Consider the following 16,123-nt stretch of genomic DNA (forward strand, 5'->3'; position numbering starts at 1 on the left):
TTTTTAGACTACTTAATTGCTGCACTCTTCATATTGGCCACTCTCCAAATGAAATGATACATACTACATGCTTTATGGATCATGAAAGTATAAATCTTAGAATTATTGTAAGGCCACAAAATAGAATTTACATGGCTTTTCATGATTGTATTAATGATTAATACAACGCCTAACATTTTCTTATAAGCCTTATAATTCTTATATTGCTGGCTTTAATTTTTTTATTTTGACCTAATATGCATCACCAACAGAATATGATACAAATTTATGGTTTGAAGGTATTTGATGATCAACACTTAAACTTATTTTTAGAGTATCATTTATTGTCCTAAATAAAATCAGTATATGTATTTGATTATGTAATACTGCAGTTTGAGAATACTTATCTTTGCACAACAAATTAGTTTGTTGTTTTACTGTGCTTCATTGTCTAAGATACAACACCGTGTTAAAGCTATTTTCTTTTTGAGAAAACGATTTTTACACTGCAAACTTTAAAATTGTCAACATGAGTGAAAAACTGATTAGGTGACATATAAATATTTACTTCACTAGTTAAAACTTAAAATACATCTTAATGGGTGATATTTATGAGAAAATTGATATGTTCACAGTGTTTATAGTACATAGTAAGAACACAATTTGTTTATTCACTACTTGTGATAAATTTTTAGGTTGTTTCCAGTTTTTAATCTGTTATGAATAAAGCTGCCACGGATGTTTGAACATGAGTGTCTGGGTTGACACATTCTATTTTTCTTGGGAAAATTCCATATAGTAGGACTGTTTGGACATCTAGAAAATGTATGTCCAATATTATAAGAAACTGGTTTCCAAAGGGGCTGTGCTTACTGTTTTGTGTTCTCATGGGCAATTTCTGAGAGCCAGTTTCATGTCTTCACCAATACTTGGTATTTTTACTGTATGATTTTAGTTCATCGTATTCAGTTGGTATTTTATTCTCATTTCCATTTGCATTTTCCTGATAACTAGCGATCTCAAGTACCCTTTCGTGTGCATTTTGACATTTCTATATTTTCTTTCTGTTCAAGTTTTTACCTATTTAAAAAAATTGTGTAGTTTTTCTTTTTTCTTACTACTGATTTGTAGGTAGTACTTACATATTGTTCACAAAGGTTTTTAATCAAATATATGTATTACAGATATTTTTTCTCAGTCTGTGGCTTGCCTACTAATTTCTTTAATGGTGCTCTGAAGGGGACAAAATTCACATTTAACATTGTACAGGGGACAGTTAGCTTTCTGGAGAATGAATGCTTACTAATCATCATCATAAACCCCATTGGTCAGCTTCCAAGGAGAGTTTTATGCTACTTTGAATTCATTAGTACATTGTTTTTAAAAGATTTCAAAGACTGTTTCAGGGTTTGAGATTTATCTTAACTCTATCGTAAACCTTTTTAGCTTCTGTATTCCTCTAAGTAGTAGTTGCTTAATACAGTAATTTCCAATTAAAACAAAGTGACCTTTTAAATGTCTGAGTTCTTCAGATGGCAGGAAGTTATTCAGATGGGAACATTTCTCGAGGTGAAACTAGTGGGTCGTTTGCTCATTGGGAAGACCTGGGCCTGTTTCTGGTAACTGCTGGAAATTGTTAACTGAAAAGTAGGTACTCATTTCTATGGTGTTTTTAATGTGGCCTTCTTAATTTACATGCTGTAATTAGCATAAGAGGAAAGGATTTCTGGGAAATTTTCTTCTATAAGCAATACTCTGTTACAGAAATATAAGGTTGCTCAAATTCTGTGATATTTATTCCGTTAGGGAAAAAGTCAGTACAAAGTCAAGTAGCTTTGAACAGAAGATGACTTAGTTTCTCTACTAAAAGATATTAAAGGAATGACATCCTTTTTCAAACCTGAGATAGGAACTTTGGAAATTAAGTTTAAAAATTGAATGTGATTTGGTTTCTATTTCAGCCTCCACATGAGGTCTTCTCACTTGACTATTTTCACTTAGCTATGGGGAAATGTGGGCCTAACACTCCAGCCTGCAATTGGAGAGCTGTTTTGAGTCAAGCAGGAATTGAATTCAGGCTTCTTCATTTCCTGGCTGTTTGACCTTGGAAAACTCAGTTTTTCCATTGCTGTAATGAACTAAGATTATATCCAACCTTATAAAATTATCTATAATTTTCCTATAAAGCATTGATTGAGATAATTGTCTATAGCTACTGAAAAAATAGACACATATCATTTTTGCTCTCTTTGTGATAATACAGTAAGTTTGAATAGTAACTTTAATTATTCTCTAGCTGTCTTTCTTGCTCTTTCTGACAATCGGGCAACAGGTAGTTATTTCATTTATGTGCACTTTCATTACCTAGTGAATGGGCATCAAATCAGCTATGCCTGTCTTTACTGACTCTGACTATTGGGAATTCTAAATTGTTTATACTTCTTGCCATGGGTAAAAGGACCAGGTCAGTTTATATCATACATTCTACTTAGTTTAGAATTTTCTTAGCTTAGTATTGATGCAATTTATGTTTTGATTAAACTAATGTTTAGTGTTTTTCTTAAACATTCACAATCCCTATATAAATATATGTATATGATACTTCTTATTTCTGAATTCATATTCCCTCAAGTATGGACTTGTGATACTGGGTGGTCTTCATTTATGTCATTTTGGAATGAAGAAGAACTATACACCAAATACAGCCACATCTCATTTATTCTTAATTTAATGAAATAGCATATCATAAGAGCAATTGCTAACACTATTTATTAGTAATATTTTTTGATGGCTTCCCTAATTCAGTCTGGGAAGGGAGTATTTCAATGAAAAAGAAACATAAAACACAGGAAATAGCCATGCAGCTATCCCTTAACTGGTGTTTTAAATAATTTTGAGAAATAGAAAAGGTGATTATTTGGATAAGTGCTTATTTGAAATTGTGTTCATGTGGGTGTGTGTAACACATTTCTCATTATGGATGTATTAACAAAATTCATTTCACATAATGAACGATGCAACACCTCCATAAATCATGTTCCTGCTGCTGAGATTACATCCCATTTCTGTTATCAACAACCCACACTTATACTTTTAGAACAAAGGCCAAGTCCTATCACTTCTCAGCTCAAAACCCTCTCCATTTCATATGACTAAAAGTTGAAGCTTTCATAATAGCCAACAAGACCCTACACTGTCTTCCTCCTTACCTCTCTAATTTCGTCCTCTAGCCCCTCCCCTTCTCTATAAATTGATTCTGAGTTGTTCAGGCCAGAAATTCAGGAGGCAACCTTGATTTCACTCTTTCACAGTCTACAGCCAATTCATCAGCAAATCATGCCAGCAATTGCTTCAAAACACATACAGGTTCTGACCACTTCTCATCACCTTTGTCCACAGCACTATCCTCTCTATCCTATTTCAGTAGAAACCCAGCTGGTCTCACCCCTTGTCGGTGCTCCTTGCAGTAGCTTTAGTGAGCTTTTGACCAGCAGCTTGACTACCCTCCAGTGGCTCTTTACTACACTGAGAATGAAATGGCCAGGTCCTCACCATGACCCTCAGGCCCTCTGCGATGTGCCCTTGTCTGTCAACTGCTGCTTCCTCTTCTCCCCTCCTCCACTCTGCCCTTCCTTTGGGTCTGCACGCTCCTGCTTCATCTGTGATGCCTTTGCCTTCTGTTGCAGCTCAGACATTTCCATGTCTCACTTGAGCTCCTTAAGGTTGCTCCTCAAATGATACCTCTTTTGAGTACTCAAATCCTGGCTGTCAGGTCCTACTCTTATACCATTAGCTGTTTTATTTTTCTTCCTAGTGCTCACCAACATCTGAAATCGAACTGTGTGTTTAATGGTTTATCTTTTGCGTATCTCTGTCTGGCACGCATGCTCCTTGAGGGCAGGGAATTGGCCTTTTCATCATTATCTACCTTGTGCTTAGAAGGGAGCCTGGTGTGGAGCAGATACATAAAGAATCTGTGTACCATGAGCATGTTGTTCCTTTTGTCTAGTGACAGGAGGTGAAATTTGCAGGTATTTCAGGACATAGGCATTAGCTTCCCAATGGGATGCCCACTCCCAGTACATTTCAGGATATGTTGTTGAATGTGAGATTTTGAAATCGAGTTCCTGCCCTGATTCTTTGATCAGAATGTACAGTTTCACAGTTTATTAGGAGGGAGCTGTTCATTTGTGGGTTGGTCTGAGTGCCTGTGTCCTCAGCCTCCCCAGTGGCCCCAAGGCAGTCCTGGCCAAGGTGGAAGGAAAGGAGGGTTCCTGTCCACCTGGGAGGCAGGGCCTGGAATTAGTTTTGCTGTCTCAAATCAGTGTCCTGGGATGAACAGGGACACCACTTTCCCCACTGAGCTTCCACCCAGTAATCCACTGAACAGTGTACATCCATGCTGTAAAATTGGGTTCTACTCATTTCTGGTTTTTAGTCCAGTCCTTCATGAGATTTGTGGCCCAAACTTAAATCCTACTGCACTTGGAAGAAGCTGCAGCAGTAAAAATTATTCCCTGTGAGGTGCTACTCACCCTTCATACCCTGTCCTCCCCAATGACACCTATTGGGGTCATCTACTGAGGTGACTTTCAGAAGAGTGACAGTGGACCATATGTTCCCATCCTCCTGAATATTATCACTGCTGCCTGACATTTACTTGCTGAGGTGTTTAGAGCTTCCAGACACCCTGCCCCAAAACATTGGCTATCTCTGATTAGGTTTTAGTATGCGAATCAGTTTATCTTTTATATTATTTGCATTTTCACACTCCAAGCCCTGTAAATAATTGCCCTAAACCATGTTAGTTATCTGCACTCAGCCTCGCAAGAATTTCATTTACATCCCTAAAAGGCTGCTTGCTTCTTGAGGATCTAGGATGATTCAAGTCCTGAAATCAAGAAACTATTGATTTTAGGGGGTATTTGCCATTTTGCAGTAGTTAAGCAAATCTGTTGTATTTTTGTGGTTATTCAACAGAACTCATAAAGTTTGAGCAGACATTAGCTTTTTTCTTCGTTTGTTTTTTTTTTACATAATCTAGGTCCGAAAAGAATGCATACACTATTTTTAAGTTATCATAGCTTTTTTTCCTGGAAGGAAAGTTTTCTTAACATTCACCCAATTTGCCTCATGAATATTCAGCTGTTGTCAGAGCTGCAAGCCAATATTCATGGAAATGAACTCATTAACAGCTTTTTGCTAGCTCCTATTTGATTCATGAAGTATGTAGGAATATTTATAATATTTCACATTTCACTTGTTTTTTGAAATGAAATTTTTTGTAGTAATTGTTCCCCCAGATTTTCATAGTTGGGTTTATTTTTCCTCATATTTATTGAATGTATAAGCAAATGCCTTCAGATATTTGCCTTCTTGGAGGTTAATATAATTTTTACAGAGAAAATTATGAATACAAATTATCAGTGGCTTAAACCATTTTTAAATATTTTATGTTATTTATATGTACACAATACCTGTTGTTCTTATCAATGCATTCATTATAACTTGCTGTGTGGGTGTTGTAAAAAAAGAGCAATTCCCCTTGAAAATCTTCCTTCTAACATTAGAGTGCTAGTTAATGAAAGCAGCATCTGGCAAGTATGTTTCATGATACAAATGAAATAGAAAAAATAGTTACAATAGCAAACAGCTATCTGTTGGTCCCAGTGTGCCAGTTGCTATATGTTTGATTCATGTGTTTAATCTTTACAAGTCTGTAAGTAGATACCATAGCACTCTCCTTTTACAAACATGGAGACTGCCACAGGAAGGTAAATTTCCTTGTGTGATGTCACACATCCAAGCTGGGTCCAGAGGTCAGGCTCTTAACCACTTCTCGTTTTTTATTTTTTATTTTATTTTGGCAAAGTCCCTAACCTGGATTGCCTATTGTCTGGACTCCTGTGCATTCTTTCCTCCCTAATTTAAAGTATCATCTGTTTCAAATACTAAATTCCTTTCTGGACTCCCTGCTGTTCCATTGATCTCTTTGGCTATATTAGCCCAACACTAACCATTTTCATGATTGTATATTAATTTGTTTTAGGAATAGAGTTCGAGTAGAATGAAAAAGGGGAGAAAGAAAACTAAGACTAAGACTGAATCATCTATTGAATATATAGGCATGAGAGAAAGAGAGAAAGGTATATGGTAAGTCAGAAGGGGCAATAGGATTTTGATGGAAAAGTCATGTGTTTTAATGATAAGAGTGGACAGAGTTAGGAGTCAGTTTTAAAGAAGGTAAATTAGATATATGCATTTCCCACTAAAAAAGTTTTCTATATTAGTTGAAACAAGTGTGAAGCAAAAAACTTTTTTGTATGCCTCGTGGGGTTGCACAGTGAGCTAGATCAGAGAAAAGAGGGTGGTGGGTGCCAGGCAGAGACGGATCTTGGTGTTGGGATCCTCATGCATTTCTTTGGGTTGTTTTCCAACATTAAGTATTTTTCCTTCCCCCACTGCTTACATTTCCTTTTCATGGGAACTGGATTCTTGAATAACGACTTAAACAGGAATAGTGTTCTGCACTTTAAATTTGGGAAATGACCAGTTTCCTGTGCCAGAGAAAAATTTGTGCTTGAGAATATTATCTATATAATGTACTTTCTACTTCCCGCTTAGCCTTTTTCTTTCATTGTACTGTGTTTTTAAGTTATCTGATATCAATGTAAATTCCTGAGCAGCGCAATATGAAGTATTATATTGGAGACACAATAGTCTTCTGGAAAGTCTGAATAAATATTTGTATAATATCAAAAATATGGCAATTTTGCAGACATCTTATTAAGGAAAAAATTTCCAAGTATGTTCCTGTAAGCTTATGAACTCCCGTTTAGAAGTCCATTTTATCCCATGTATATCATGAGCTGACACCATGAAACATTCTTTTATCTGAACTGCCACCAAAAACTGTGGGATTTACCTTTTTTTTTTTTGTTATAGTTCTGAACAAAATGAAAAATTTATCATTTTTGTCTGACTTTAAGCTCTTTTATAAATACTATGGCTTGTAACATATAAATGAATAGATTTTAATTAAATTTTGCCACCTTGCCTAATATGCTATCTTTAATGGTTCTATTGGTGCTGTAAAGAGCTGGTAGCATCCAGAAGGGCTAAGGTAACTTCCAGAATGTTAGTCTTTTTTTCTGTTCCTGACTACTCTGTAGAAGTCCTCTCAGATGAGCTTGTCATTTTACTTCATCAGCCTGTGTGATTTTTGTCTGTACCCAGATCATGTAAAAGCTATTGTTTGACCATGTGCCACCATACACTGTTCATTTTATTAATACCTTGTGCTTTAAATCCTCTCCAGGATTATAGAGATAGGCTCCAGTCTTTTCCACCTGAATTAATTTTTTTTTACTTTCTTCTGTTAATTGTAAATTTTTGGGATGATTAGAAAATGTAAATAGAGGGATTGACAGGAACCACACTGGGAGCCAGCCTGGAATTCCGAGCAGAAAAGATCGCATACAATATGACAATATGGAGTATGTGAGCATGTGTGTGTGTGTGTGTGTGTGTGTGTGTGTGTGTATTTTTAAAAAATAAACATAGTAGATTTTTCTCCTGCAAATGCCTTGAATTATTTGTTTTCATATCAAGGAATTCTCCCAAAGTTAGAGTTAGCTGGACTAATCCTCTGTTACTAGAGGAGCAGAGAAGGGGAGGGCAGGGCCCTTACCCTTTATTTCTGTCTCTATGGTGTTATTAATAATTAAAGCCACAGTAGAAGTTACAGAACTATGGTTGTGTTTGTAGCAGTGTGGTAGTAGAGATATCAGCTAACATTTATTTGGTCCTAATTATGCACCAGAACTGTACAAACTGCTAACAAAAATTACCTGTGCGAAGTCTTTTCACCTCTCTGTGCGATAGGTACTGCTATTATTAACCTGATTTAATGAGCAGTGAAACTGAGACTTTCAGCCTTTTGCTTCAAAAATGCTACCACAGGGTTGAATTCAACCTCTTGGAGACACATCCTGCGTCTGTGTAAGTATCTGGGTAGGTGTTTCTAGGTGTTTTGGGAAAGGAACACAGAATATTCATTTTGAGGGATTTCAAAAAACAACTGTGAATATTGGACATTTAATCTTATTTACTTTATTTAGTTGATTTTTCCATAAAAGCTAGTGTATTCCTGACCATTCCGGTAAGAGAATTCCATCACCCAAAACAATACAAGAAGCACAAGATCATCATGAATCAAATGATACTTGGAAGGTATAAGCCAAGAAGCGTTTATTGCCAGAGTCACTATGTTAAAAAAAAATTAATAGTTATAATAAAGGACATAGAGTTTTTCCAGTCTTTGTGAAAACTAGTTGTATACATGGCTGCAGAGTTGTCTCTAGAAAACATCACTTCTAAGTAATAACACCTAACCTAATTGTGAATTCCTTGGTAAACTAGGCGTTAAGTAAATAGGTGCCGATTTTCTCAGTTATTTTATTTAAGGTTTTCTTTCTGTCTCTCATCTTGGGAGAACTTTTTCACCCCATGCTTTAAGGTCAGATGCCACTTTAAAACATATTCTGGAATGATCAGTATTAAAAATTTGAAAGAGCCAAAAGGGCCTTGGCTGAACTGTAAGACTATGTGCTGAAAATTGAAATGGCTACAGAGATGTCTACGTCACAAAACTGAGTAAAATGAATTTTGTGTAAAGAAGATAACAACGTTAGAGTGAGAATAAATAATGACATTTAGCTTTAGTGTAGGGGATAATAAGGAATAATAGTGACTGTAGCAAATGAAACATGCCTTTGCTCCAGCCTATTGCTACCATTCAGGACTGTGGGCCCTGTGTTATTTTTTCCTAGTGTTTGAAGATAGATTAAAATTATTGACTTTAATGTGAATATTTTTATTTCTTTAAATGGTAGCACCTGAATCAATGTTTTAACCACACTGTTATGTTAAAAATACCTCTGCTGCTTTTGACCTTTGCTTTAGACCAACCCATTGCTTTAGGTCAGTGGAAGTTAAATATCTAAGGAAGATGGCTACAATATACCTATTTGTACAGGCTGAGATGCAAGACGAGGTGGTAGAAATCAAAGCTGTGAAAAGAATAAGAAAAAGTTAAACAAAAACTTAACAAAAACTTTAAATATTAACAAAAGACACACTTTAGGAAAGTTTGCATTAATTGTAGTATTTTATTGTAACCATCTCAATAAATTTCCTAATTTTCATTTTTAATTTTAATAATCTTATGCATTACTGTAATCCATTGACAATGGTTCTGATTTCTCTTTCATCTTCTATTTTCACTATTGAATTTCCAGCCACAATATTATTAATCATCTTCTCACATGAAAAGGCACTCAGCTAGTCATCAGGGAAGTGCAAAGCAAAACCACAGCCGGGTATCACTTCACAACAGTCAGAATAGTTAGTATCAAAAAGGCAAGAGATAACAAGTGTTGGTGAGGATATAGTAAAAAGTGGACCCTTGTGCACTGTTGGTGGGAATATAAATTAGTGCAGCCACTATGAAAAACAGTATGGAAGTTCTTCAAAAAATAAAAAATAGAAATAGCATAGGACCCAGTAATTCTACTTATATCTGAAGAAAACAAAAACATTAATTTAAAAAGATACATGTACCTCTATGCTTCTTGCAGCATTATTTACAATAGCCAAGATATGGAAGCAACCAAAGTGTCCAAAGATAGATAAATGGATAAAGAAGATGAGGTACATATATAAAGGAACATTACTCAGCCATAAAAAAGAATGAAATCTTGCCCTTTGAGATAACATGGATGGAGTTAGAAGGTATTGTGCTAAGTGAAATAAGACAGAAAAAGACAAATACTGCATAATACCATTTTTTGTGGAATCCAAAATACAATACAAGTGAACAAACAAAAACAAAAAATAGACTTACAAATTCAAAGGACAAGCTGGTGGCTACAAGAGGGAAGGGGATGGTTGAAATAGGTAAAGGGGATGAAGAGGTACAAACTTCCAATTATAAAATAAAAAGTCACAGGGGTGAAAAGTACAGCATATGGAATATAGGTTAAAAAAAATCTTGTCTCTTGTATGTAAGTAGTGCACTGATCACATGCTCGCAAAGATTAATTCTTTCCCCTGAAAACTTCTGAAGAACACAGTCTGTCATGCTGTCTTTTGGCATAGAGAGGTCATATAGAAACACTAAATAATTATCCTTAAATCCTGGGAAAGTTTAATCTGGGAGTTAAAAAGTCTGCATGGTATAATGAGAAATTATGCTCACCGAGGCTCTCAGATGACAGTGATATTCACTTTGAATTAATAGTTATACTGAAAAAGAGCAAAACCTCTTTTGGTGGGAAATTGAGGGGATGTTAAAAGGCCCTCAACAATTGTGATACAACAAATCCATTTGATTCTCAATCATGAGTAATATCAACATTCAAAGGGCTTTCACTGGGATTCTGACATGCTGTTTAGGTATTACTGTGATTGCATTAGGCATCTATCTGAATAATCCAGCTGTGACATATTTTTTTGATGGTGTAGAGTGATGGATGTCCTTGAGGATGAGTCATCACTGCTGCTGAGCTACTAACAAATGATTTATTATTATATAAGTTTTTGGAGTTCTGTGTGGGTAGAATATTGTCACGGCAGTCTAGAGACAAACTTACATCATCTTCCAAAGGTAAAAAGATGCTTCCCATATTCTGTAGGCACTTACAATCTGGTAGAGAGCAGACATGCACCAACAGTATTTTATAATTGTTGTTCATTCTGTCTGAATGGGAAAGACCTGACAAAGGGAGTTAAAAAAAAAACTACTTCATTATTTGAGAAGAAATTTAAACATAAATTGTCCCTATTTATAATTTTAATAAAAATGTGTTTGACTTACTCATAATCTAACACAATTATTGAGACAGACAGAAATAGAGAAATATGGGACTTAGGTAAAGCTCAGTGAGACATAGGAAATCACTTGCAGTGGAGCTCACAGAGGTTGTGATAATTCAAAAGCTTTTTAGCTTCAAATTTGTGAATTTATTTGGCATTGCTATAGGTATTTTGGGGGATTGTATGTGGCAGTGTTGCTTAACTGTGGAGATGTAGAGTAGGTATATGGAGACATGTTTTGGTTGTGACAATTGGGTGGCAGTTGCATTGCCACTGGTATCTGGTGGGTAGAGGCCATGGAACTTTTGAACATCTTACATGTACAGGACAGTTTTCACAACCAAGATTTATCTGGCTCCATATGTTGATGGTACTCATGTTGAAAAACCCTGGTATATGGTGATGGAAAAGGAAAAGATTATATAGTGTCTTAATATGTCAAGTTGCCTGTGAATATTTGGAAAGATAATACATTAGGGAAATTAATACTAAACAGTCTGGTGGTCTGCTGACAGAAAAACCATTTAGCCAAGAAAAAATTCTCCCCTCATTCCACTAAAGTTTATTGAGAGCTTAACAAGTGCCAGGCATTGTTGGGGATGCCAGGGTGTTCCAGGGAGGAAAACATACCGACTCTGCCTTCACAGAGCTTCAGTCCTAACGTGGGAGCCTAGTAAACCAACAGATACAGAAAATGGGACAAGGTGTGGGAGGTGTTCTGGGCTAAATAAAACAGAATAATGTGTTGGGTGGGCACTTTCAGGGTTGAGAAAAGGAGCATGTCAGGAAAATGGTCATGAGAGAACTTCTGAAGGGGTAGCAGTTAAGCTGAGAACTGAGTGACAGCAGATGAAAGCTGGATGAAGAGTGTTTGAGGTTTTAAAAAGGTGCCAAGGTGGAACTAAGTGTGGGGAGATGTAGGAAGGGTGCTGTTGGACAGTGGTCCAGAATGGGAAACTGGGATGAGACAAAATAGGAGAGGAGTGGGAGGACTAGATTATGTTCATTTCTTTTCAGCACTGAATAATATTCCGTTGTCTGGATCCACAGTTTGTTTATCCATTCACCTACTGAAGGATATCTTGGTTGCTTTCAAGTTTTGGAAAATATGAACACAGCTGCTGTAAACATCCAGGTACCTGTTTTGATATGGATATAAATTTTCAACTCATTCGGGTAACTTCTAAGGACCATGGTTGCTGGATTGTATAGTAAGAATATTTATGGTAAAAATATGCCAAATTGCCTTCCAAAGTGGCTGTTCTATTTTGTATTCCACCAACAGTAAATGAGATTTCTGGATTTCTCAACCTTTGCCTTCCTTGATCCTTGCCAGCCTTTGGTGTTGTCAGTATTTTGGATTTTGTCATTTCTGATAGGTGTGTAGTGGTGTCTCATTGCTGTTTAATTTGCAATTGCCTAAGGACATAAGATTTGAGCATCTTTTTATATGCTTATTTGCTATCTGTACATTTTCTTTAGTGAGGTGTCCAGTTTTTTTGCCCATTATTTAATCTGGTTGTTCATTTTCTTACTGTTGAGTTTTAAGAGTTCTCTGCATATTTTGGATTATCGTTTATCATATATGTCTTTGGCAAATATTTTCTCCCAGTCTTTGGATTGTCTTGTTCTCTTGTCTTTCATAGAGAAGAAATCTTTAATTTTAATTAAGTCCAACTTACTATTTCGTACATGGATTATGACTTTGGTGTTGTTTCTAAAAAAGTCATCACCGTCATGGGGATGGTACTATAGCATGGAGAATATAGTCAGTGATTCTGACACATCTTTCTTTGTTGACAGATAGTAAGCACACTAGTGGGGGTGAGGATTTAATAATAAGGGCAACTGTTAAACCACTATGCTGTTTATTTGAATCAAGTGTACAATTGATATCAATGATACTTCAATTGAAAAAGGAAAAATAAATAAATTTTTGAAAATCACCACACACAAAGTCATCTAGATTTTCTTCTGTGATCTTCTAGGCATTTCATAGTTTCACATTTTATGTTTAGTTCTGTGTTCCATTTTGAGATAATTTTTTTGAGGGATGTAAGGTCTGTGTCTAGATTCTTTTTTTCTTTTTTGCATGCGATGTCCAGTTGTTTTAGCACCATTTGTTTGTGAACAGACTGTCCTCTCTCTATTGTATGTCTTTGCTCCTTTGTCAAAGATCAGTTGACTCTATTTGTATGAGTGTATTTTTGGGCTGTCTATTATGTTCCATTGATTTATTTGTCTATTCTTTCTGTAATACCACACTGTTTTGGTTACTGTAGCTATACAGTAAGACTTGAAGTGAGGTAGTGTCATTCTTCTGACCTTGTTCTTCTTTAATATTGTGTTAGCTATTCGAGTCTTCCATGTCTCTGTATAAACTTAAAATCCTTTTGTTGATATCCACAAAATAACTTGTGTCATTTTGCACCATAAATTTCCTTCTAAGCATTGCTTTTGCTGCATCCCACAAATTTTGGCAAGTTGTTATTTCCATTTTCTTCAAAATATTTTCATATTTCTATTGAGGTTTCTTGTTTGGCCCATGTATTATTTAGAAGTATGTTGTTTAATATCTGTGTATTTTTGGGGTTTTCTAGCTGTCTTTCTGTTTGTTAATTTCTAGTTTAATGAATTACATTGTGGTCTGAGAGCAGCATTGTATAACATCTATTATTTTACTCTTGTTAAGATGTGTTTTATTCCCAGAATATGTTTTATTTTGGTCAGTGCTTGGGGAGAATGTGTGTTCTGCTGTCAGTGTCCATTATGTTCCCATTGGTTGATGTTGCTGTTGATCTCAGCTATGTCTTTACTGATTTTATGCCTACTGGACTTTTCCTTTTTTTTTTTTTTGAGAGGGCATCTCTCATATTTATTGATCATATGGTTGTTAACAACAATAAAATTCAGTATAGGGGTGTCAATGCTCAATGTACAATCATTAATCCATCTCAAGCCTAATTCTCGTCAGTCTCCAATCTTCTGAAGCATAACAAACAAGTTCTTACATGGTGAACGAATTCTTACATAGTGAATAAATTCTTACATGGTGAACAGTACAAGGGCATTCATCACAGAAACTTTCGGTTTTGATCACGCATTATGACCTATAAACAATCAGGTCAAATATGAATATTCGTTTGATTTTTGTACTTGATTTATATGTTGATCCCACATTTCTCCCTTTATTATTATTATTATTTTTATTTTTAATAAAATGCTGAAGTGGTAGGTAGATGCAAGATAAAGGTAGAAAACATAGTTTAGTGCTGTAAGAGGGCAAATGTAGATGATCAGATGATCAGGTGTGTGCCTATGGACTAAGTATTAATCCAGGCTAGACAAGGGCAGCAAAACATCCACGGATGCAGAAGATTTTTCTCAAAGCAGGGGGGGTGAGTTTCTGAGCCTCACCTCTGTTGATCCCCAAATTCTCACCTGATGGCCCCCCTGCGACTGTGCCTGTCTTAGGTTGTTCCTCCCTTGAGGAATCTTACCCATCTCTGGCTAACCAGTCTTCTTCCGGGGCCATACAGGGAAATGTAAAGTTGGTAAGTGAGAGAGAAGCCATATTGTTTGAAAAGGTTAGCTTTTACTTCTTTGCAGATTTATGCCCTGTGGGTTCTATGCCCAGCACTTGTCTCGAGGTATCTTTATCACCTGGAGGAATTATGATACTCGGTAAATTCGATATGAGGCACGAATTTTATTTAAGGGTTGTAATTAGGAAGGAAGAAGAAAAGCTACAGATGTAGCATATGGAAGGAAACATAGGAGGATTGATTATTTCTTTGACATATCTTCTTGTAGAGTACCTTAAGTATGTATAGGTTTTAAACTACTAACTAATTTGCACACACATATTAACATAATAGGAATACGGTGACATAAACAAAGCAAATCTATAATTACCATCCATCTCCAGTGAAGCCAAGAAAACCATTTAGGCACCCTAGGCATTTGTGAAAATTTATCTATGATATGATGGATATTGTCCAATTGTACTTGAATAGTCTGAGAAAAATCAGACAAATTAAAGCAGCCCATTTCTGGGATGGACTTTTCCATTTTTGATACAACTTTCTAAAATCCTTTTGAAGACATGGCCTGTTTATAGTTATGTAATACTCATCTTTACCTCTGATAACTCTTTGTGGTTTGAAGTCAGCTATGTCAGAAATTAATAGAGCTTCTCCCACTTTGTTTTGATTAGAATTAGCATGGTGTATTTTTCACCATACCTTTTCTTTTAAATCTATGTGTCTTTATATGTAAAGTGGGTTTCTTTTAGACCGCATATTGTTGGGTCTTATTTTTTGATCCACTCTGACAATCTCTTTAAATTGGTATATCTAGACCACTGAGTTTTTCTTTATTGAAGTATCATATAAAATCCTATATTGATTTCAAATGTACAACACAGTGGTTCAACAGTTACTCATATTATTATATCCTCACCCCCTCTAGTGTGGTTACCGTCTATCAATGTAGAAAGATGGTACAGAATCATTGACTATATTCTCCATGCTCTACTACCATCCCTGTGACCAACTTATATTGTGATTGTGAATTATTGTCCCCCTTACACCCCTCACTCTTCCTCTCAAACTCCCCAACCCCTCCCCCTGAATAACTTGGTCACTTCTCAGTGTCTGTGAGTCTACTGCTGTTTTGTTTCTTCTGTTTTGCTTTGTTTTTATATTCCACAGATAATAGACCATGAACATTTAATGTGCTTCTTGATATAGCTGTATTAGTGTCTACCATATTTCTTACTGTTTTATGTTTTTCACCCTTACTTTCGTCTTTGTCTTCCATTTCTTTTTTGTTTCTTGTGGTTTTGAGAATTTTATATGATAGTTTTTTTATATACAATTTTTTATTAAGGTATCATTGATATACACTCTTACAAAGGTTTCACATGAAAAACAATGTGGTTACTACATTCACCCATATTATTGAGTCCCCCCATGCCCCATTGCAGTCACTGTCCATCAGTGTAGTAAGATGCCACAGTCACTACTTGTCTTGTCTGTGCTACACTGTCTTCCCCATGATCCCACCTTTTGTTTGCATTGATAGGGCATGAGCAGCAGTACGTAAAACTGCTGGTGCTTTCATATGAATCAAAGCAATGGCACCAAACTGCACTAATAATCACTATATACTTTACTGTTACCCACTCATTGGGATGGTAATGGGGGATGACAGTTTTACTTAAAAAAATAGTCTTCGTAAAGCTGTAAAAAATCACTAATTTTATTAA

General features: G+C 35.8%; 1 protein-coding gene across 4 annotated transcripts in view; it reads left to right on the forward strand.

The window, feature by feature from the left end:
* PREX2 (phosphatidylinositol-3,4,5-trisphosphate dependent Rac exchange factor 2) overlaps nucleotides 1–16,123 on the forward strand; it is a 293,635-nt gene that overhangs the window by 39,324 nt on the left and 238,188 nt on the right. Inside the window, exon 1 of one of the 4 annotated variants that reach the window (XM_073229634.1) lies at nucleotides 11,872–11,989. The exons of the other annotated variants lie outside the window; for them this stretch is intronic. Coding sequence (XP_073085735.1) covers nucleotides 11,963–11,989 — 27 coding nt within the window. The 5' untranslated portion in view covers nucleotides 11,872–11,962. Of the gene's footprint in view, nucleotides 1–11,871; nucleotides 11,990–16,123 lie in introns of those variants that run through there. 4 annotated transcript variants of the gene reach the window in all.

The sequence above is a fragment of the Manis javanica genome, chromosome 2 (assembly GCF_040802235.1).
Source record: "Manis javanica isolate MJ-LG chromosome 2, MJ_LKY, whole genome shotgun sequence".
In the NCBI taxonomy this organism is placed as follows: domain Eukaryota; kingdom Metazoa; phylum Chordata; class Mammalia; order Pholidota; family Manidae; genus Manis; species Manis javanica.